Below are 22,501 nucleotides of genomic sequence, written 5' to 3' on the forward strand. Positions count from 1 at the left end.
ACAGCCCTGTAAAGGACAGCATGTCAGCTTGGACCATGCTAGAACACTCCTTTTTGTGAGTTGGAATTGCTTCCCTGCAACATCTATCCACAGGTCCCAAGTCTACTTTCTAGAATTACACTAAGTCCACAGCTGCTACAGAGATACTTCAAAAAAGTCAGCAACCTTCCCCACCTCCCACCTCCATAACCCAGTTCCCCCACTTCTGTCAATTTCTTCTCTGCCCAACACTTTCAACTGTTCTGTCAGACAGGGTTTCTGATCTCACCAGCCTGCTTTCCTTGCTCCAGACAGGCTCCTGTTTAATAGGTTTCCTTTAAAAATGTGTTATTCAGAACTGAAGCCAGGTCTCCGGAGTTCTAAAGCACAGCTACAATTATGCCACTCCTCTGCTTAAGAACTTCCAAAGGCTCTTACCAGAAGAGCAGACCACCCACCTTGGCATTAATGCCCTCCTGGATCTGGTTCCAGCCTTTTGTACCTCTAACACACTCTACATCAGTGCTTTCAAACTATGTGTTGCTATGTATTAGTGTCATGAAATCAATTTATTGAGCAGAATTAAAAAAAAAAGTAGAAAAGAAAATACCAAGTTGCATTGCACATACGAAAGACAATGTCACAGGATACACACACACACACACACACACACACACACACACACACACACACGGTCACTAGGTAATAGCTGAAATGTATTTCTTACTGTGAGTGATGATCAAAAAAATTTGAAAGCCACTGCCCATTCCAGAGCTACATCAGGCCAGCAGCTTCTCTCCAGTCTTGCTTTGTACTGCCTTTAACCCCACTGTTTCCTCAGCTAGGAATTCTTCCTGCTGTCTGTCTACCAAAATCCTTCAGAGTCCTAATAAGACAGCACGTTCTCCCTGAAGTGTTCCCCATTTTCCCGCATGTGTGATCCTGAAATGATGGGCTCATACCTTTCTTATAGCACTCAAAACAGCCTGCCTTGTACTGTAGCTTTGTCTGTACACTGAGTTCTTAGAGTACCTGGAGGGCAGGGCTGTGGTTTACCCACGTTTGTGTCCTTCAAAGACCAAGAAGTATAGTGAACCGGGGGGATGCTCAATAAATGTCTGCCCAACCGAGTATTTTCTATATCTCCTTCCAGGAATATTCTGTGGTGTTCTTCCTCCTGCTATTTTCTTGACCATAGACCCCTGCAGGCATAAGATCTGTGCCCTGGGACCCATGTCACCTACAGTGGTGGCTCTAAAAACCAGTCTGTCCTGAAAATGTTCATCTTTTTTGAGGAGGAATAAGAGAAATAAACATATGTTTTTATCTATTTTACAGATATCTCTTTATTTGAGAGCGTATCTCTGCTATATTTTTGGAGTTAAGATGTATTTTTATGGAGCAATGTTGACGATAATAATAGTTGGTTTTTAGTGTGTGTGTGCTAATTGTCTTTATTTGGTAAAATAAAAAGCTGGTAATTCTATGTTCGTCTTTAAAAAGATTAAAATTAAAAATTACTGGTTGCTGACTCCAAAAGCCTGGGAATTAACTACCTTTTCTGGGCTGGCTGAAGATAGGTTCACGTTCTTAAATGCTAGGTAAATTCACTGACATAGGGCTGGAGGAGGGTTTCTCTTCTCATCTCACGAACTACTATTTATTGGTCTGTGCTCCTCCTCTGACGTTCCCACTCTCAGATTCCTAAAGATGTTAATCACCCCTTAAGTCCCTGGGGTGAGACAGTGTATCTCTGGCCCTTTAAATGGGGGCGTGGTGTAGGGGGGCGGACCGCCCCAGGGTGGGAAGAGGAAAGCGGAAGCGTGGCCACCGGGTAGATACTGCGCGTGCGTAAGGCTAGAGCAGGGGGCGGGGTCACGTGGGCAGGGCGTTCTGGGCTGGACTGCCTGCGAGCTCAGGTAACGAATCTCCCAAGCGCGGGCCAACAGGGTGGGGGCAGTGATGGGGGGCTGTACCCAGGGAGGGAGGAGAACGCATGCCGCGCCCCTGATCCTCGGCCTTTTCCCCCGCGCGACAGCGGCGCGGCCTTGGAGTGGCTGACAGAGCGGCCCCTAATGGGCGAACTGGACCAGGGCCCACCGGCCGGGCGGGGTTGAGTCTGGGGCGGAGGGGAGTGTTCTGTGTTTGGCCTGGAACTGGGTTAGGCGCTTTCCACTTGTTGGTGCCAAAGAATGTGTGGCTAAGGTGCAGGTGCACCCACTTCCCCAGATTGTGAGACTTGGAGGCCGTGATCACGCCCCTCCCCGAGACGGAACAGGTGTGTAGGCCGCCTTTGGGGCCTGGGGCGCAGGGGTAGGCTCCTCCATCCCTCGAGGACTGGGATGAGTGTGCTTCCCGAGTGTGAGGCCAAGGCTTAGACGGGGTGTCCACCTCTTAGGACTGATGCATACCCTGTGAGGCTCGGTCGAGTTTCTCTCTACTTGCAAAGTGTGCCCCAGAGTGAGGGCAGCAGGGGACACGAGGGTCTCTTAAGACCATTCCTGTGTCTTGGTTAGTTCTCCTAGTGTGGTGCTTGGGAAAGGGGGGCGGTGCGGGTGGAAACGGAGCTGCCTAAAATGTTTAGGTGTGTTTCAAAGGAGGGAAGGTGGGACGAAGTAGTATCAGTGAGAGAGGTTCCATGGCCGCTGGTTATCAGGAACTGCTGGGGAGCCTTCTCCAAACCTGTATGCCTCCTTTATACCCTGCTAATACTAGATTGATACTAGAATGGTCAGGAAGGCTGTGTTCTCTACCACATCCCTGCCCCACTCCAAACAAACCTAACATGATGGTTAACTTGTGCCAACTTTACTCCAGGTGTCTGCGATTAGGAGATAAATTACGTATCAGGTGTGCGTTTCAAGTATCGGATATAAATGGGGATGGAGGCTCTACAAATGTTTGTAGAATATGGGTTTGCTCATGGTTAAATTTAAGAGTAGATATTGAAATCTCTGGCAATAGCTAGTGTGGCCCCCAGAATGCAGCATAAAGATAAATGGGAGAAAAAATTCTGGTTGAACTATCGGCTTCGTATGTCAAAGAGACATAGTTAGATGTGAGAAAATTTTTTCCAGAGGTCAAGGGAATAGTATGTTAATTATCCTTTATACATTTCCTTTGTACCTGGACCAGCATCAGCAGGTGGAGGTTTTCTGGCTTCCAGAATATTGGGACATTTGGGTGATTTTTCAGCTCTTTCCCATCCTTTCACAGACATTTCAACCATTGTGACGCCAAGTGTCAGTTATGTATGTGAATGAAAAGTAAGGCCTTTTGAACTGAAGTATGTTTAACTTTTGATCTGTTTATAGTTTTCACAGGGTTTAGATAGCATCTTCTCTTAACCTACAGCTTCAGGTGTCATTTGTATTTATTTGTAAGAACAAGTTGTTCTATTCTTAAATAAATCTTGAATTCACATTTGAATTATCTTCATTCTGTTTAACAGCCTTTGTGTTACATCATCCAAACTTAAGCACCCCAGAGAGAAGAGAAAACTCCTACCTCCAATATTTACAAATTTCAGGGAAGGACGCTGGTTGGCCAGATTAGATTCAAGCATGTCATGTGCTTAGTCTTCTGGCCAAGCAGATAGGGTATTTGATTGGCGGCACCACCAAAATTATATGGTTGAAGTGGAGGAGGAGCAGTTTTCCAAAGGAAAGATGGGTCTGTTTCTGAAGTCCGTGAGTAAAGTGAAACTTGAGCACCCTCAGAAAGTACCTTGAAAATTGAGTACCCTCAAAGTACCTTGGGAAGGAGTCATGTTGGAGACTCACACGTGACCTCTCAGGAAGTCCAACACAGCCAGTTTTTGCTGCAGGTTGGAACAGCATGCTGTGTGTTACTTTGAGCACAGGTGAAATGGATTGCCTGTGTATGAGGCATGCGAGAAGTGAGACTGACCAAAAGACCAGTAGATACTCATCCCTTCCCCCATGCATACTCTGAAGCTTGTAGTTATTGAGGGGAATGGTATGCAGAGTCCCTGGCTTTGTGTGAATCATTTCTTTTTCCGATTGCTGAAGATAATGGTTGAATTCCTGTGAATTGAATGAACTTACACATTTTCATTTTTTTCATATTGGCCCATAGGCTGAATTAATGTAAAAAAACATGAAATATTCGAAATTGTGGAGTTTGTGTCATGTCATACATGAGCAAAATGATCATTTCAAAAAATCAGTGTTAGGGATTAAAAAAGAACTCAGATGCAAAGAGGGGAACTTGAAAGGTGGGAGGCTTTTGGGGGTAGAGTGACTAACCATATCTTATTTTTTTTTTTAATGGCTCACGGGCTTAGTTGCTCCGTGGCATGTGGAATCTTCCCAGAGCAGGGCTTGAACCCATGTCTCCTGCCTTGGCAGGCGGATTCTTTACCACTGCGCCACCTAGGAAGTCCCAACCATATCTTATTTTGAATGACCAGAACTACTGTTTAAGGCTGTGGAAGCCAGTGATGCAGTGTGGCTTGGCTGCTTACCTAGGGAGGGAGGGTGGGGTGGGTGGGTAGACAGATGGATTGATGGGGTGAATAGGTACTGTGTAACTAGGCACTGGGAATACAGTGATGAAAAAAGGCAGATACAGTCTTTGCTTTCCTGAAACCTGCATTCCAGTTGAGGGAAGGGAATGGAGGTTCAGACACTGAAAAAATGCTTACAATGTGATAAGTGTAATAAAAGGAGAACAAGGTTATAGGTGCCTATTAACTGGGAACCCAGTCTAGTTGAGCAGGACAAAAAAAAGGCTTTTTTGAGGAAGCAAAGTTTTAGCTGATATCTGAAGGATGGGTATGATCTCCTGTGGTTGGCAGGCCTGATTACATACAGGTAGAACTCAATTATAACTTGGCTTATTATGGCATAGATTCCTATATGCTGTGAGTCAAATAATATCCTCTGAAGCTTAACAGTTACAGGTAATAAAACTGGTATATTTAATTCGCAACACAGGTGTTATTCCTGTCTTCCAGTTCTTGAGTTGATCAACAGATGTTTATTGAATGTCTGTGTAGTTATGCAAGTCAGTGAGCCCAGTGATATGGAGTATACAAAGACACCTGGCCCCATTTCTGTTGTACAGTTGGGGAGAAAAGATGTAGTCACATGGTAAGTTAATGAATGAATCAATATAAGGAAAGTGTCAAGGTGCTGTTCTAAAGAAGACATGCATCCTGGATTCAGAGGATGCTTAGGGAAGGAAACTTCCCAGAAAGAAGGAGAGAAAGAAGGAGTTTAGATAAATGGAAGGAAAAGGAAAGGGAAGGTGAATTAGTGTGAGCAGACGTGGAGGGAAAGTGAAAGCTATTCTGGAAGGACTCTGAATACAAATAATAAGTTTAGTTGTAAAGAAACTATTATTCTGCCTGGAATGGCTTAGAATTTGGGATTTTATCCTGTAGGCATTGGGAAGCTGTTAAAAATCAGTCCATTTACTAGAGAAAGATAATAGAAAACTAATAGAAGTTAATTCTCTATTACATTTTTCTTCACAAAACAAACCACAAGAAAACAAAACAAAACAAAGAAATGGAAGAAGAGAAATACCTGGATTAGGAAGACCAGAAACAAAGTTGGCATGTAAGATTGCTTCCATGTCATGATTTTGTTCTATCTTTCGGGGGATATAGTATATTAAAAAAGAAGATTTGATTTCAGTGTAATGTGAAAAGTGTCTCGTATAACACTTTTGGGAGGAAAAGAATGTCAGTGAATTAAGTAGGATCCTGGAACTTGAGAACAGTTGGGAATGTGTTCTGAGGTTTAAAAAGCTGGTGGAAGAGTCCCCACATTAACCTGGCCTAATATAGGTCACATTCTAGAGCTCTTATTCAGTTGGCCAGTGTCAGAATGGGGTCATTGCTGTTTATATGGTACACAATTTTTTTTTAATGGTCCTTGAATCTTTTATTTATTGGTCGGGAATGATTAAGAAGGCGTAGCCTTGAGAACTATCAGGATGTCAGACAATCTTTGGTTGAAACGATGAAATTTTTAGTTTATCAGCACTCAGAAATGGACAACATACTGGGTAATCATGATTCTGTGATATGCATTTTCTGTTAGATTAACCTGATTTCACCTTACCTATTGTGTAGTCTGAAGGTACTCTCTCGCATGGCATCCCCTTAAGAACTATAAAAACACGCGATCACAGGATGGTTGGGTGAAAACTAGTTGTAGAATTGTATCTCGAGAGAAAATTATCAGTAGTTCTTTGTACTGACATAGCACTTAAGTGATATCTGAAGGCAGTGTCTGCATCAAGTATGTAATATCAAGCATCATATATTAAGAATTTCATCATTGGTCTGCATATTGGAAGAGTTTGACGAGTAAGTATTTGGGCAATACAAGATGACTAGGGAGGGGTAAGTATTTCAGAATGCTGGTGATGTGGCCAGAAACAAATTAATTGAAGTTTGTGTAGTGTAGTGTAGTGTAATTGTTTCCTATTCCTGCTGTAACAAATTATCACAAATTTAGCGGCTTAAAAAAAACACAGATTTATTATTTTACAATTCTGTAGTGCACAAGCCCAACACTGGCCTTAGTAGGCTAAAATCAAACTGTGGCAGGGCTGGGGTCCTTCTGAAGACTCTAGGAGAGAGTCCATTTCCTTGTCTCTTGCAGTTTCTGGAGACTGCCTAAATTCCTCGATTCCTGGTACCCCCTCCATCTTCAAAGCCTATAACATAGCATTTCTCTGACCCTGCCTTTGTTGTCATATCTCTTTCTCTGACACTCTCGTCTGCCCTTTTCTTCCACTTTTAAAGACTCTGTGGTTACATTGGGCCCGCCTGGATAATCCAGGATAGTCTCCCCAACTCAAGATCTTAATTTAATCACATCTGCAAAGTTCCTTTTGACATGTAAGGTAACGTAGTCTGGGGATTAGGATGGGCATCATTGGGTAAAATATTATTCTGCCTACTATGGGTAGATTCAGGCACAGCTCAATTTCAGAAGCTGCTCTAGTGAATTATCCTTTTCAAAAAAAAAAAAAATCTGACTGATGACCTTTTGATTCAGTAGGTTTCTTTGGGTTGGAAAAATTTGCTAACATAAAGGCATAACTGCTAGAAAGTGACAAAAGAGGAAGTTGATGTACATAAAGGCATAATTTAAGAGTGGGTTAATAGTATAATTAAAAGTTTTTATTAAGTGTCTCTGATGTTCTGCTGGAGCCTGTACTAGTCCTAGACAGAAAAAACCCTTACCTTCAGCTCATGAGGACACTTCTAACATGGTATCAGAAGTATATCCTTTTGGTAAGGTAGCCTTCTGATGTGCTTAGCACTGGCTGTAGTTTTACAAAAGTACCAGATCTTCTTTCAGGGTCTTTAACCCAATTTGGAAATCTTGAGGAAATTGTGAATTTCTTGAGCACCTAGTCTATGCCCAGGCATTATTCTGAATGCTTTACAGTCATTATATCATATATTCTCCACAGTAACTCTGCAGAATAGGTAGTTGCATTCCTAAGAGTCAGGACTCTCAATTGTAAGGTGACCTCCCCCCCCCCCCCGCCAAAAAAAAAAAAAAAAAGATTGGGAGAGTATATTGGCTTATGTAGCCAAAATGCCAGAAAACTGTGGCTGGAGCTAACATTGTGAAAGCCTGGAACCTGGGGCCTGAGTACTATCAGGACACTCTTTCTTCCTTTCCTCTAGAGGGTTCTGTTCATAGGTTGCTTTCATTCTTTCTAGAGAATTTGTGCCTACAGTGTAAATTCTGTTGGTAGAGGCAGCTCTCCAGTGACAGGTGCATAGTAGGTGTTTAGTTACCATGTGTTGAATAAATGACCTCCTTTTCTGCAGAATAGGATGGAGGTGGAGGGTGCGGAATATTGCTCAGTGTATTCATTGTTTAAAGAACAGTTGAAATGGCTCTTCCTTACCAGTTCCATTTTAGTGAATCCTGGTGAAGGACCCTGGCTATATTGTGCAATCTCTGTTACTAGGGGCTTTTTGATTGGCAGCCTCCACAAGAACCACATGGTTTGAAGGAGCCTTTCCCAGAGCAAGAGGTGATGCTCTGGGCAAACAGCCCAGATGGCCACAATATTTCATCATACAGATGTAGGAATAGAAGGGCTCAGAAAGAGTAGACAGATTGACCAAGGTCATAGACAGGAAGTGGTAAAGTCCAGATTCCAATATGGTTTTAATTGACTCTTTGGCTTATGTTCTTTCCAGTTTGCCACCACATCTCACCAACAGGAGCTCGGTGAAATGAAGGTTGGAAACAAAGTAGGGTAGCTTGGCAGGTTGACGTGCTTTTTTTAGAGAATGCTTGATTCCTTGAAACTTCTTCAGTGTGGTATGGGTGTTCACAGACGCTGAGCTGTTCTGAGAACCTCTCGTTAGCTCCAGATAGAAGATATATAAAGAGCCAGGAAGAAATTGTTTTCCTTTCTGAGTTATTTTGGGGACACAAATGTGAAGAATGAAACATTTTAGGTTATTGAATCATTTGAAGTTTTTGTTATGTGGTCTTTTCCACGATTTAAAAAAATGTGTAAGCGTGAAACTTAACTGGCCTCAGGAAACACTGAATGTGAATTTGTGCACGTTTGCAAACATTCCTTGACTAATTGAAATCATTTTTGTAAGTGGTACAAATAAGAGTGAACTTTATTAAGAAGTAATTTGTCATAAGCCAATTCAGTCTTCTCTGAAGACAGGCTGATAAATGCTGATATTTCTCCTGCCTTTGGCTCACTGCAAAAGGACAAGGACATTTAGCATCTAAGATTGGAAAGATGCTTTCAAATGTTGCCAGATACAGAGTGCCCTCAGTTGTGTCTTCTAGGAATGTAGTTGATAGCATGTGTTTGTAGGACAGAGCCTTAGGTTCTGTCTTTTGTAGCATGTGAAAGGAATTAATCTGTTTGGTAATGTACCAAATGTACTAGCTAGAAAAATTGGTTTCAGCTCTTGAAAAATCAGTCTTCGTGAGTCTGTATGTCTTATGCATAGTAGATATTTATTTTTTAAAATACGATAAAAAGAAATATTGAAGGAAGTGAAATTCGTTTTAAGTATACTAAAAGGATGAACCTAATTAGATAAAATTGTGAGTTTTGGGCATGTTACTTTTAAAAGAACAATCACAACTAATTCTCAACTCCCTTTAAAAAATTCTTTCAATAGCTCAGAGGTTGTCAGCCTTTTTTTCCTGCCTTCACTTCAGTAAGGAATAAGAGTAAAAGAAGTTCTTCTGGTGGGGAAATTTGGTGGTGGTGGTGATTATGCCCTCTGCGGGCAGTATGTAGTTTGAAAAATCTTCCTACTGAGAATTGTTGCTAGTTGTTGGGTTCTGTGGAAACCACCTAGTCTAGAAAACAAAATGACCTTTGTTTTTATTGTCATCATTACTGTGGCATTGTTTCTGTTTCCATATTTTTGCTTCTCCTAAACAGGCAGAGCTAAGTGATGGACTTTTTAAAGTTTGGTCACTTGTAGCCTAATTATAACACAAACTAAAACATTTAAGGGCAAATTTAATCATTAAACTTAAAATTTTCCCCCCCGAATGTATTTTTATTTTTCTAGAAATTTTGCAGTTGTTTTCTAGACAGTTTTTTAAGTAAACCAGATTATGTTTCTTTTTGATACGGTATTATATCATTTAGAGCTGTGAAAAATACAAAAAAATTGCATACATTTCTTTTTCTGTAGTGTTTGTTTTCCCTGAAAATGTCTGTTTCTCTTTAACTAGCCATCTTTCTAGAAATCTCTAGTCAGCTGTGGAATTATTTTATCCTGGTATCATTGTGGTCTCCCCTAATAGATCTGAACGTTTAGATTTGCTAGTGTCCTGTTAAGTGACTAGCTATCCATTCTGGGCCCTCTGTGTCTATACTGAGTTCTCTTAGAGCTCTATGGCCCTGTTTGGATGACACTGACAAAACTGGTCTATGTGCTTATTTTCAAGGAGAGCTAGAGATCTGCCCAGGTTTGGGAGTGTGAAGAAGGGGTTAATTGCAGCTTTTGGCACCAGTTACCCCCTTATTCTGAGGTACGGGAATCTCATGGGTACCAGGTCTAGTGGCGGAGCTTGTCTCAAGTCTGCCACTATCACCAGACTCAGGACCACGGTGGGTGGGCTACTTCCCAGACTCCTGAGTCAGATTTTCCTCCTTTGTGCTCCCTTAGAAACCCTCCTCCCGTATCATAGCCCGTACCCTAGGATTGATCTCTTTTTGCCTATAATCGGATGATTGAGTGAAGACTCAGTTTCCACAGAAGTCTGACCCGGTAAGTCTTTGGAATGTCCAGCTGAGGAAATCTAAATGGTAAATATTTTTTCTTTTTTGAAAGGAGATCATCATTCAGTTTCATCATGATCTAAGCCTCAAAACAGAGCAAAATAAACATGGAAAATGAACCAGACCAGGAAAATGTGGAGCAGAGCCTCTGTGCCAAGACTGCTGATGAAGAGCTGAATAAGCCTTTCAATCTTGAAGCTTCGCTTTCAAAATTCTCTTACATAGATCTGGACAAGGAACTAGAGTTCAAAAATGATCTGGTAAAAATTCAGCTGTTGTCAACTGTTGATTTTTAACCAAAATGTTGGTTAGAGTGTATTTTATGATCCAAAGACTCTAAATTTATCATTTTTGCATAGATTAATAGGCATCTATATACAGTTTTATGAGATAATGTTACTCTTCATTTGTATAGCTTGTTACAGTTTATCAAACACTTTAATGTATCTTCTCATTTGAGCATTACAACATGGATGCTCCCTTTTGTAGGGGAAGAAACTGAAGTGCAGCTATGTTAAATTATGTCTCAATATCATAGAGCTAGTGGTAGGTTTAGAATTCTCATGCAGTGATTTTTTTTTCTCACTGATTTGATATTAATAGGTTTTTGTGACCATGAGAATATTTAATGACAATTTTTTGACCAAATCATCCACCACCATAACTTATGAAATACTAAGAAATGCAGTGTCAGACCTTTGTATATTGCTTATGACTTATGTCTAAACTTAGAAAATTAGGACTTGTAAGAAATGCTCTTTTGTCTTGCTTAAGAAAGAAGATGCCAAAGCCCTTCAACAGAAGCTTTCTGGAAAGGGCTGTCAGGATGATGCCATCAGTGCATATTTGTGCTTGATAATCACTGAATATGTAGGCAGGAAAGAAAACAATTCTGTAGTCTTTTGACCTGACCCTTATTATCATGGATTATTGAGTTGGCTCTCTGTGTGAAGAGTTTGGTGGTATGTTTGTCTCTTAATTGATAACGGTTCTAATCAGCTAAAACGCCCTCACAGTTATGAATTATTATGTGAGCATTAATTTCTTTTCTGTATTTAGATTGATGATAAGGAGTTTGATATTCCTCAAGTTGATACTCCCCCAACACTGGAAAGCATACTAAATGAAGTAAGTATACACTAATGATCGCTCATTTTATGGCATTGACCTGAGTACTTCTGGGTTATAGTGTGTGTCTCTAGATCTGCATTGTCCAATATGGGAGCCAACAGTCACTTGAGGCAATTTAAATTTAAATTGATTACAGTTAAATAAAAATTGAAAATTCATTTTCTCATTTGTACAAGGCATACTTCAAGTGCTCAATTGCCACATGTGGCTAGTGGCTGCTATAAGTGGACAGCATAGATATAGAATATTTCCATTACTACAGAGAGTTCTGTTGGACTTGCTGACCTAGATTGTGAGCTTCTCAAGGGCAGAAGCCATGTCTTGTTCATCTCTGTGCCCAGTACAATGCCTCATACGTGATAGACTAAAGAAATGTTTTAGTGAGTTGTAATACTAGATTCATGAGACTTCTGAGATTTGTATTACATTTTGATAATGTTGTCTCTACCAGTGATATTCAAATAGCTTGTCCTCTGATACAAAAGAGCGTCTGCAACCTTGTAATGCACTTCATCACCCTTCTATATAAAGAAAATGAAGCCTCCATAGTTTATCTTGTGAATACCATCTCTATTAAAAAGTTTTTCAGAGTTCTGAAATGATGTTGCTTTCTGAATTAGTAGATCATAAAGGCTTTGTGAAGGAACTCTGTGGAAGTACACGTTAGTGAAGTGTGCCAGTTTTTTTGTATCCTCACATCTGCTGACAGTTCTCCAACTTGGTCTTCTTGATCTTTTAAAAACTTGCTTAAGACTCCCATTGGAGGTTTTAGCTTCTAATTTGAGAAGGATTTTTTAAAATCTATTTGAGATCCATAGTTGTGTTTTCTAAAAGAAAATGATGCAAAGGTTCCTCAAGAGAAATGCCCACTGACCATATAAGTCTGAGTGGGTCGGGCCCTGGTCTTTATTTCTTCTTTATCTATACTTCTAGGTTTGTAGGCGATACTATGTAGGATGCAAACTACTTTCTCTGTGAATTGTAGCTTTTGTTTATTTATTTATTTTAAAATATGAGCTTGATGTTGCTGTTTCTTTGAATATATGTATATTTTAAAATTTATTTAAAATTTAATTTTATTTATTTTGGCTGCATTGGGTCTTTGTTGCCACGTGGGCTTTCTGTAGTTGTGGTGAGTAGAGCAGGGGCTACTCCTTGTTGTGGTGCCAGGGCTTCTCATTGCAGTGACTTCTTTTGTTGGGGAGCACAGGCTCTAGGTACACAGGCTTCAGTAGTTGCAGTGCATGGGCTTGGTAGTTGTGGCTTGAGGGTGCTAGAGCTCAGGCTCAGTATTGTGGCTCGAGGGCTCTAGGATGCAGGCTTCTAAGCTCACAGGCTTAGTTGCTCCTCAGCATGTGGGATTTTCCCAGACCAGGGCTCAAACCCGTGTCCCCTGCATTGGCAGGCGGATTCTTAACCACTGCGCCACCAGGGAAGTCCCTCTGTGGAATATATATATATATATATATATATATATATATGTTTTTTTTTCCCCCAGATTTGACACATTTAATTTTTTCTTAGAGAAATAAAACATTGCAGATATGATTGAATACTTTTCCATCCCATTTCTCTCCCTCCTTCCCCAGAGAACCCACTGTCTTTATTTTTTTTTATAGTAGTATATATGATTATTAATACATTAAATACCAAGATTAAGTGATTGGTCTAATAACTACCAATTTTTTTTTAAGCTCTTTGTTGGAATATAATTGCTTTACACTCTTGTACCAGCTTTTGAGGTACACCAAAGTGAATCAGCTGTATTTATACATATATCGCCATATCCCCTCCCTCCCGCGACTCCCTCCCACCCTCCCTATCCTGGACCTCTAAGGCATCACCCATCATGGAGTTGATCTCCCTTTGTTATACAGTAATTTCCCACTAGCTATCTGTTTTACAGTTGGTAGTGTATATATGGCTATGCCACTCTCTCACTTTTTCCAGCTTCCCCTTTGCCCCCGCCTCCCCAACCCTGTGTCCTCCAGTCCATTCTCTGCATCCTTATTCTTGCCCTGTCACTGGATTCATCAGTACCATTTTTTTTTTTAGATTCTGTATATATGAGTTAGCATACGGTATTTGTTTTTCTCTTTCTGGCTTACTTCACTCTGTATGACAGACTCTAGGTCTATCCACCTCATTATATATAGCTCCATTTCATTCCTTTTTATGGCTGAGTAATATTCCATTGTATATTTGTGCCACATCTTCTTTATCCATTCATCTGCTGGTGGGCATTTAGGTTGCTTCCATGTCCTGGATATTGTACATAGTGCTGCAATGAACATTATGGTACATGTTTCTTTTTGGATTATGGTTTTCTCTGGGTGTATGCCCAGTAGTAGGATTACTGGATCATGTGGTAGTTCTATTTTTAGTTTTTTAAGGAACCTCCAAACTGTTTTCCATAGTGGCTGTACCAGCTTAACATTCCCACCTACAGTACAGGAGAGTTCCCTTTTCTCCACTCCCTCTCCAACTTTTATTGTTTCTAGATTTTTTGATGATGGCCATTCTGACCAGTGTGAGGTGATCCCTCATTGTGGCTTTGACTTGCATTTCTCTAATGATGAGTGATGTTGAGCATCTTTTCATGTGTTTGTTGGCTATCTGTATGTCTTGGAGAAATGTCTATTTAGGTCTTCTGCCCATTTGTGGATTGGGTTATTTGCTTTTTTGGTATTAAGCTTCATGAGCTGCTTGTATATTTTGGAGATTAATCCTTTGTCCATTGCTTCATTGGCAAGTATTTTCTCCCATTTTGAGGGTTGTCTTCTTGGAATATATTTTAACTTTATAAATGTTATGTATGATCTGTGTTAACAAGACTTAAGCATTTTAAATTTTGATAGAGAAGGCCTTGGTCAATGAAAGACTATCCTGTTACAGTGATATTTATTTATTGCTTTTTAATGTAGAGGAAATCTTTCATTTAGCAATGAAGAGATTAATTTTATTCACTGATAACATCATCTTATTCACATACTTATTTCAGTTACTAAGTGAAGAATAAAAGTAATCTTAGAGGACTGTGTATAAAGCCCTAATTTGTACATCTTTATATAATAATGGCAAAGGAAATAATGCTCATGTGACTGAGACTATAGTTTATAATGAAGGAAAACTGTGTTTGCAAAGTTTACGTATCTGCTAGTAACAGTAAGATAGTCATTAGTGATTTACTGAGAAGATGATACCATTATCATCCTCAATAGTAATTTGTGTATTTGGGTCATAGTGTTAGATGTTGGGATTATAAAGTGCTACATGACAGTCTCTGACTTTGAGAGAGAAATAGGACTGGAAATTGGCCAGCTTTCATACCATCAGGGAGCTAGGCAAGTGGATAAGTGAAAGTAAAAATAATTTAAGTTGTAGAACATTATGAAGACTAAACGGGGAAGAAGTATTAAAGAAAATGATTTTAAGAAAGAAAAAAAACAGGACAGAAGTAGAAAGTGTAAATAAATAATACCCTGCACTTACTCCAGGATATATGGGTGCATATATTCTATGAAGTTCATTAATATCAACCTGAAGAGATGCTGGGAAGAAGTGGACATTCAAGATATTTTACAGAAAGAGATTACTGAGACATCCTAAATCTCAGAATTTAGGACATGAAATAATGTTACTAGGCCTTGTCATCCTTTGAAACTGTGCTACTTCTGAGGTTTATAATTTTGAAATTCCATTCTCTAATCATCATAACAGTCCTCCCCCCCACCCCCACATTTTCTTACTTCCATTAAACCTGCTCTTTGACCTCCTCGGGACCGAGTCTCCTGATCCCTCTTGGTCTCCCAGTCTCTCAGAGTAGCCCTGGCTTCACTTCAGTTCTACTGCTGGATTGTGCAGCCAGAAATTTCTTTTGAACTTTTAATTGAGGTGTAACATACATATAGAAAAAGTGCATAGGTCATAAGTGTGCATCCTGGTGAATATTCACAAACAGAATGCTCTGTGTAACCAGAGTGCAGATGAAGAAATAAAACATAGCTAGCACCCCGGAAGCTCCTCTTGTGATCCTTCAGTACCCAGCCCAGGATGATCACTATCCTGACTTCTACCAGCTTTGACTGGCTTGCCTGCTTTGAACTTCATGTAAGTGGAATTGTACAGTATGTGATTTTGTGTGTCTGACTTATTTCCCTCAATATTGTGTTTTTAGATTCATTCATGTTTTTGCTGCATGCAATTGTTCATCCGTTCCCATTGCTGTATAAAATTTTTTACATTATATACCATTATTTATTCATTCTGCTGTTTATGGGCAGTTTTATAATTTCCAGTTTCTGCCTACTGTGAAAATTGCTGCAAATATTCTTATTCATGTCTTTAGATGTATACACACATGCGTATACTTACATACACACACACACACATTTCTGCTGGGTATGTACCTAGGAGTAGAATTGCTGGATCACCAGATATGAGCATGTTCAGCTTTGGTAGATACTGCCACTTGTTTCTCGAAGTGGTTGTGATAATATATACTTTCTGTAGCAATATATGGAAGTTCTGGTTACCATAGCCTCATCAACTTTTGAATTTTTCTCTTTTTAACTTTAGCCATTTATACTTGTAGTAGTATCACATCATAGTTTTAATCTGAATTTCCCTGAAGACTGATGAAATTGGGTACTTTGACATATGTTGTGGCCATTTGGATATCTCTTTTGTGAGGTGCCTTTTCATGTCTTTTGCCCACTTTTCCATTGAATTTATTTTTTAAAAAACTTATTTATAGGAGTTCTTTGTATTTGATGGATGTAAGTTTTTTTTATTAGATATATATATTAGATGTATTGCAAATATCTTCTTCCATTCTGTGGGTTACTTTTTCATTCTCTTAATGGTTTCTTTTGATGAGCAGAAGTTCTTAGCAGTAGTTCAGCTTACCAAGTTTTTCCATTATGATTAGTTTTTTAGTGCATCCTGTTGAAGAAAATTTTGCAGATTCCAAAGTCATGACGATGCTGTCTTATTTTGTTTGAAAATCTTTATTGTTCTACCTTTCACATTAGATCTGCAATTAATCTGAAATTTTGTGTGTGCTGGTGTGAGGTATGAGGCAGCATCATTTACTGAGCACAGTTCTTTTCTGTGGTGTCACTTTTGTTTTAAATCAGATGATCATATGTGTGCACGTGTGATTTCATTGCTGTTTCTATGCTTGCCCCAGTAACACACTCTAATGTTTAAACCTTTATAATAGGTCTTGAAACCTAGTAGTTTCAAATCTTCCAGCTTTGTTCTTGTTCTTCAAGATTGCCTTGCTTATTCTTGGTCTTTTTCATTTCCATGGAAGTTTTAGAATCACTTTATTAGTTTACACACGCACACACCCCCCACCCCAGCTGAAATTTGATGGGATTGTGTAGATTTTACACATCAGTTTGTGAGAATTGATATTGTGACTGTGTAGCTAGTCATTTTAAACTCAGCCTTACTGATACCCTCAATTCTCTTCCTCATTTTTTCCCCCACTTATCCTGTAAGTCCTCAACTCTGGCTTAATTTAGCTCATCTGCTTTCTTTAATTGTGTCCCCAGGCTGCTTAAAAAAATCAGATAAGATTCTGATTGACTCTCTTGCTTAAGACATTGGTGCTGCAGTTCTTATTTATGAATTGTTTCTGTTCCTTTCCCCTGTGGCAGTCCTTCCATTCTTGTACAACTCTAAAGTAACACAGCAGCTCCTCGTGGACCCTCATCCTGTTCTTAGCAGTCTCATGTGTGGAGATACCTGAAAAACAGTTGGAAATATGGCCTACCAAGAGAAATATGGGTACTAAAGACACAGATTTTGAAATCATTAGCATGACATCATACTTGAAGCCATGTCATCATGGCATGGAAGCATGATATCATCCATTTAAGTATGGACTAGCTTGTTCGTATAGGAAGTGTGTGAAGTAGGAAGAGACGAGAATATAATCCTGGAGAACATCACTTAAAGTTTGGGCTGAGGAGAAAGTAGAGAACGCGACTGATAGAAGAGGCTCCATAAGTTGGAGGAGTAGCAAAGAGATGTGTTGGAAACCAAGGGAGGAGAAAGTTTCAAGAAGTGGGGCATGGCCAGAGTGTTAAATGACACGTCCAAGATAAGAGCATGCTAACGGAAAATAGGCCGGTGGGTTTGACTCGTAACTTCAGCAAGAGCAGTAGTCAGTAGCTAGTAATGGGTGGGGAAAGTGGAGATAATGAGTATGGACTGCTCTGTTAAGAACATGAATGGAAATGATAAGGCAGAAGGTAGTCCAGCTGAAAGAGAAGGTACCATCAGAACTTTTTTCTTTAATGTCTGTTGCCCAGAATTAGCTTGTTCAGAGCTAAAGTCATTCTGCTTTATCTGCTATTCTTGTGCTTTCTTATCTCAGTTAGTAGTATTGCCTTTTGCTTAGTTGCTCAGGTTGGAAACCTTGGAATCTTCTTTGACTTCTTTGTTAAGCCCCCTTAACCCCTCTAAAAAACACTGTTTAAATGGTAACCAGGAATTTTGGATTTTACCTCAGTAATGTATCTTTCCTTATTCCTTCTCTTGACCCCTTCTGCTGCATTCCTAGACTGAACTCCTCTCTCTTTCCTTGACATAGCAATAGACTTCTTGCTGGTTCTTATTAGTCTCCCTGCCTCAGTCTCCCCCTCTACCCTCATCCATCTTCATACTGCCCCATTTATCTTTCTAAAACATGGTTCCCATCATGTGTTTGTTCCTTAAAGATCTCAGTTGCCTTCACACTGCCTACTATATACAGCACATTAATTTATTAAGTAAATGAGTACTGATTATGTGCCAGGCATTGTATGGCACTAGGGATACAGCAGTGGACAAGATAGACATGGGCCTTCCTGTTATCTAGCTTAGTGGAATATAAGACTTGACAATTTGGATCCCAGCTTATCTTTCTAGGATCACTTCCAACTCCTACTCAGATACTCCACTCGTTTTATTTTTTTTCCTCTACATTATATTTATTTGTTTATTTTTAATTTTTATTGGAGTATGGTTGCTTTACAATGTTGTGTTAGCCTCCACTGCCCAACAAATGAATCAGCCATACACATACAGGTATCCCCACCCATTTGGACTTCCTTCCCATTTAGGTCACCACAGTACATTAGGTAGAGTTCCCTGTGCTATACAGTATATTCCCATCAGTTGTCTATTTTATACTTACTATCAATAATGTATATATGTCAATGCCAGTCTCCCAGTTCCTCCCACCCCACCCCTTTCCCCCTTAGTATCCATACATTTGTTCTTTATGTCTGTGTCGCTATTTCTGCTTTGCAAATAAGATCATCTATACCATTTTTCTAGATTCTACATATATGTGTTATATTTGCTTTTCTCTTTCTGACTGACTCTGTATGACAGTCTCTAGGTCCATCCACGTCTCTACAAATGACCCAATTTCGTTCCTTTTTATGGCTGAATAATATTTCATTGTATATATGTACCACATCTTCTTTATCCATTCCTTTGTTGATGGACATTTAGGTTGCTTCCATATCCTGGCTCTTGTAAATAGTGCTGCAATGAACATGTGTTTTTTTGAATTATGGTTTTCTCTGGGTACATGCCCAGTAGTGGGATTGCTGGGTCATATGGTAGTTCTATTTTTATTTTTTTAAGGAACCTCCATACTGTTTTCCATAGTGGCTGTATCAATTTACATTCCCACCAACAGTGTATGAGGGTTCCCTTTTCTCCACACCCTCTCCAGCATTTATTGTTCCTAGATTTTTTTGTTGTTGTTTTTTTCCTAGATTTTTTGATGATGACCATTCTGACGGGTGTGAGGTGATACCTCATTGTAGTTTTGATTTGCATTTCTCTAATAATTAGTGATGTTGAGCATCTTTTCATGTGTTTGTTAGCCATCTGTATGTCTTCTTTGGAGAAATGTCTATTTAGGTCTTCTGCCCATTTTTTGATTGGGTTTTTTTTTTTTTAATATTGAGCTGTATGAGCTGCTTGTATATTTTGGAGATTAATCCTTTGTCAGTTGCTTTGTTTGCAAATATTTTCTCCCATTCTGAAGGTTGTCTTCTCATCTTGTTTTTGGTTTCTTTTGCTGTGCAAAAGCTTTTAAGTTTCATTAGGTCCCATTTGTTTATTTTTGTTTTAATTTTTATTACTCTAGGAGGTGGGTCAAGAAAGATGTTGCTGTGATTTATGTTGAAGAGTGTTCTGCCTATGTTTTCCTCTAAGGGTTTTATAGTGTCTGGCCTTACATTTAGGTCTTTAATCCATTTTGAATTTATTTTTGTGTATGGTGTTAGGGAGTATTCTAATTTCATTCTTTTACATGTAGCTGTCTGTTTTTCCCAGCACCACTTATTGAAGAGACTATCTTTTCTCCATTGTATATTTTTACCTCCTTTGTCATAGATTAGGTGACCATAGGTACGTGGGTTTATCTCTGGGTTTTCTATCCTGGTCCATTGATCTATATTTCTGTTTTTGTGCCAGTACTATATAGTCTTGATTACTGTAGCTTTGTGGTGTAATCTGAAGTCAGGGAGTCTGATTCCTCCAGCTCCATTTTTCTTTCTCAAGATTGCTTTGACTATTTGGGGTCTTTTGTGTTTCCATACAAATTGTAAAATTTTTGTTCTAGTTCTGTGAAAAATGCTGTTGGTAATTTGATAGGGATTGAATTGAATCTGTAGATTGTTTTGTGTATGTGGTATAGTCATTTTCACAATATTGATTCCTCCAATCCAAGAACATGTTATATCTCTCCATCTGTTTGTGTCATCTCCACTCATTTTAGACTACTTTCTTTTTCATGGGCAAAATCTATATTAGGAAATCACTGTTTGCACATGCTATTTCCAACCCAGAATGCTTTTCTCCTCCCTGTTTGTTATATTTCTTAAGGTATACTATCTATAGTCAGGTGGTATTTATTTTCTTCGATTAGCCATTGGCTATTAGTTGACTAGTAAAGCATCTGTACAGGTTTGAATTTTAAGAAGTATTCGGCAACTAACAATATTCCGAATAACTGCTCCTTCTTCTTCCAGCTACAAGAAAGAAACTTTTGGAGTGAACTCTTTGCAGGGAGAGAGATGTAGAGTTGAAACTTAATTCTGTACTGTGCCTCTCTGGTCAATAACAATGCATGGAAAAGGGGTGAAAAACAGAATAAGTGTATGAGTGTTTTGGAGAAATCCATTAGCGCCTATTTGACTTATAGAGAATTTGGAATTTATTTATCCATGTTCTTCTAATTTAGACTGATGATGAAGATGAATCTTTTATTCTTGAAGATCCTACATTGTTAAATATTGATACTATTGATTCTCACTCCTATGATACATCGTCTGTGGCAAGCTCAGATAGTGGCGACAGGACCAACTTGAAAAGGTAAATATGGTAAATATTCTTTTTTTTTTTCTTTTTTTAATCGAAGTATAGTTGATTTACAATGTTGTGTTAATTTCTGCTGTACAGCACAGTGACTCAGTTATACACATATATACATAGATAGGTTCATTTGTGCCATATTTGAGATTCCACATATCATATGATATCATGGTATTTATCTTTCTCTTTCTGACTTAATTCACTTTGTATGATAATCTCTAGTTGCATCCATGTTACTTCAGATGGCATTATTTTGATCTTTTTTATGGCTGAGTAATATTCCATTGTATATATGTACCACATCTTCTTTATCCATTTATCTGTTGATGGACATTTAGGTTGTTTACATGTCTTGGCTATTGTGAATAGTGCTGCTATGAACATAGGGGTGCATATATCTTTTTGAATTATAGTTTTGTTTGGATATATGCCCAAGAGTGGGATTGCTGGATCATACAGTAATTCTATTTTTAGTTTTCTGAGACACCTCCATACTGTTTTCCATACTGTTTTCCATAGTGGCTACACCAACTTACATTCCCACTAACAGTGTAGGAGGGTTCCCTTTTTCCCACACCCTCTCCAGCATTTGTTATTTGTAGACTTTTTACTGACGGCTGTTCTGACAGATGTGGGGTGGTATCTCGTAGTTTTGATTTGTATTTCTCTGATAATTAGCAGTGTTGAGCATCTTTTCATGTGTTTCTTGGCCATCTGTATGTCTTATTTGGAGAAATGTCTACTTAGGTCTTCTGCCCAATATTTGATTGTGTTGTTTGTTTTTTTGTTGTTGAGTTGTATGAGCCATTTGTATCTTTTGGAAATTAAGCCCTTATTGGGTGTATCATTTGCAAATATTTTCTCCCATTCTGTAGGTTGTCTTTTCATTTTGTTTATGGTTTCCTCTGCTGTGTAAAAGCTTGTAAGTTTGATTAGGTCCCATTTGTTTATTTTTGTTTTTATTTCTATTGCCTTGGGAGACTGACCTAAGAAAACATTGGTATGATTTATGTCAGAATGTTTTGCCTGTGTTCTCTTCTAGGAGTTTTATGGTGTCATGTCTTATGTTTAAGTCTTTAAGCTATTTTGAATTTATTTTTGTGCATGATGAGAGGGTGTGTTCTAACTTCATTAATTTACATGCACCTGTCCAACTGTGCCAGCACCACTAGCTGAAGAGACTTTTTCCCATTTTATGTTCTTGTCTCCTTTGTTGAAGATTAATTGACTGTGGGTGTGTGGGTTTATTTCTGGGCTATCTAGTAAGTATCCATTTAAATCACACTTGCATACAATACGGTCTGTTGAAGCCCTGCATAAGAAGTAGAAGGCCCACTCAGGTGGAAATAAAATGCTTGTTAGACCCTGAAGATTTTGGCACTGTTGAAGGGAGCGGATAGAAAGGTGAATGACATGACCACTGTCTTCTGCATCCCCAGTAGAAAGCTGTAATAACAGCCAGGGACTCCCAGAAGCAGGAGAGCCCTTAGAAGGTGCACACATCAGACCTGGTACAGTGTCTGTGGTGGAAATGTGGAGCTCGGTTTACCTCACCAACCTTCTGTTCCCGCCACTCCTCCCTCCACTGCCTTCCTCCTGCTCTCTAAGGACAGCTCCAGCGTTTCTGCATTCCCTTGGAATGGGTTCAGAGGAGAGTCACAAAGATGATTAAAGATTTGGGAAAAGGACTTCTAACCCTAAATAACTTCACTCTGGCTGCTTTTCA

The 22,501-nt window shown here is 39.2% G+C and overlaps 1 protein-coding gene across 4 annotated transcripts in view; it reads left to right on the forward strand.

The window, feature by feature from the left end:
- Positions 1–1,842: 1,842 nt before the first annotated feature.
- Positions 1,843–22,501, forward strand: part of VPS8 (VPS8 subunit of CORVET complex) — a 280,030-nt gene continuing 259,371 nt past the window's right edge. For 3 of the 4 annotated variants that reach the window (XM_057737661.1, XM_057737663.1, XM_057737664.1), the window contains exons 1-4: positions 1,951–2,257; positions 10,310–10,517; positions 11,317–11,385; positions 20,645–20,775. In XM_057737661.1, coding sequence (XP_057593644.1) covers positions 10,365–10,517; positions 11,317–11,385; positions 20,645–20,775 — 353 coding nt within the window. In that variant the 5' untranslated portion in view covers positions 1,951–2,257; positions 10,310–10,364. Of the gene's footprint in view, positions 1,899–1,950; positions 2,258–10,309; positions 10,518–11,316; positions 11,386–20,644; positions 20,776–22,501 lie in introns of those variants that run through there. The other variant, XM_057737662.1, reaches the window with a different exon arrangement.

The sequence above is a fragment of the Hippopotamus amphibius genome, chromosome 6 (assembly GCF_030028045.1).
Source record: "Hippopotamus amphibius kiboko isolate mHipAmp2 chromosome 6, mHipAmp2.hap2, whole genome shotgun sequence".
In the NCBI taxonomy this organism is placed as follows: Eukaryota; Metazoa; Chordata; class Mammalia; order Artiodactyla; family Hippopotamidae; genus Hippopotamus; species Hippopotamus amphibius.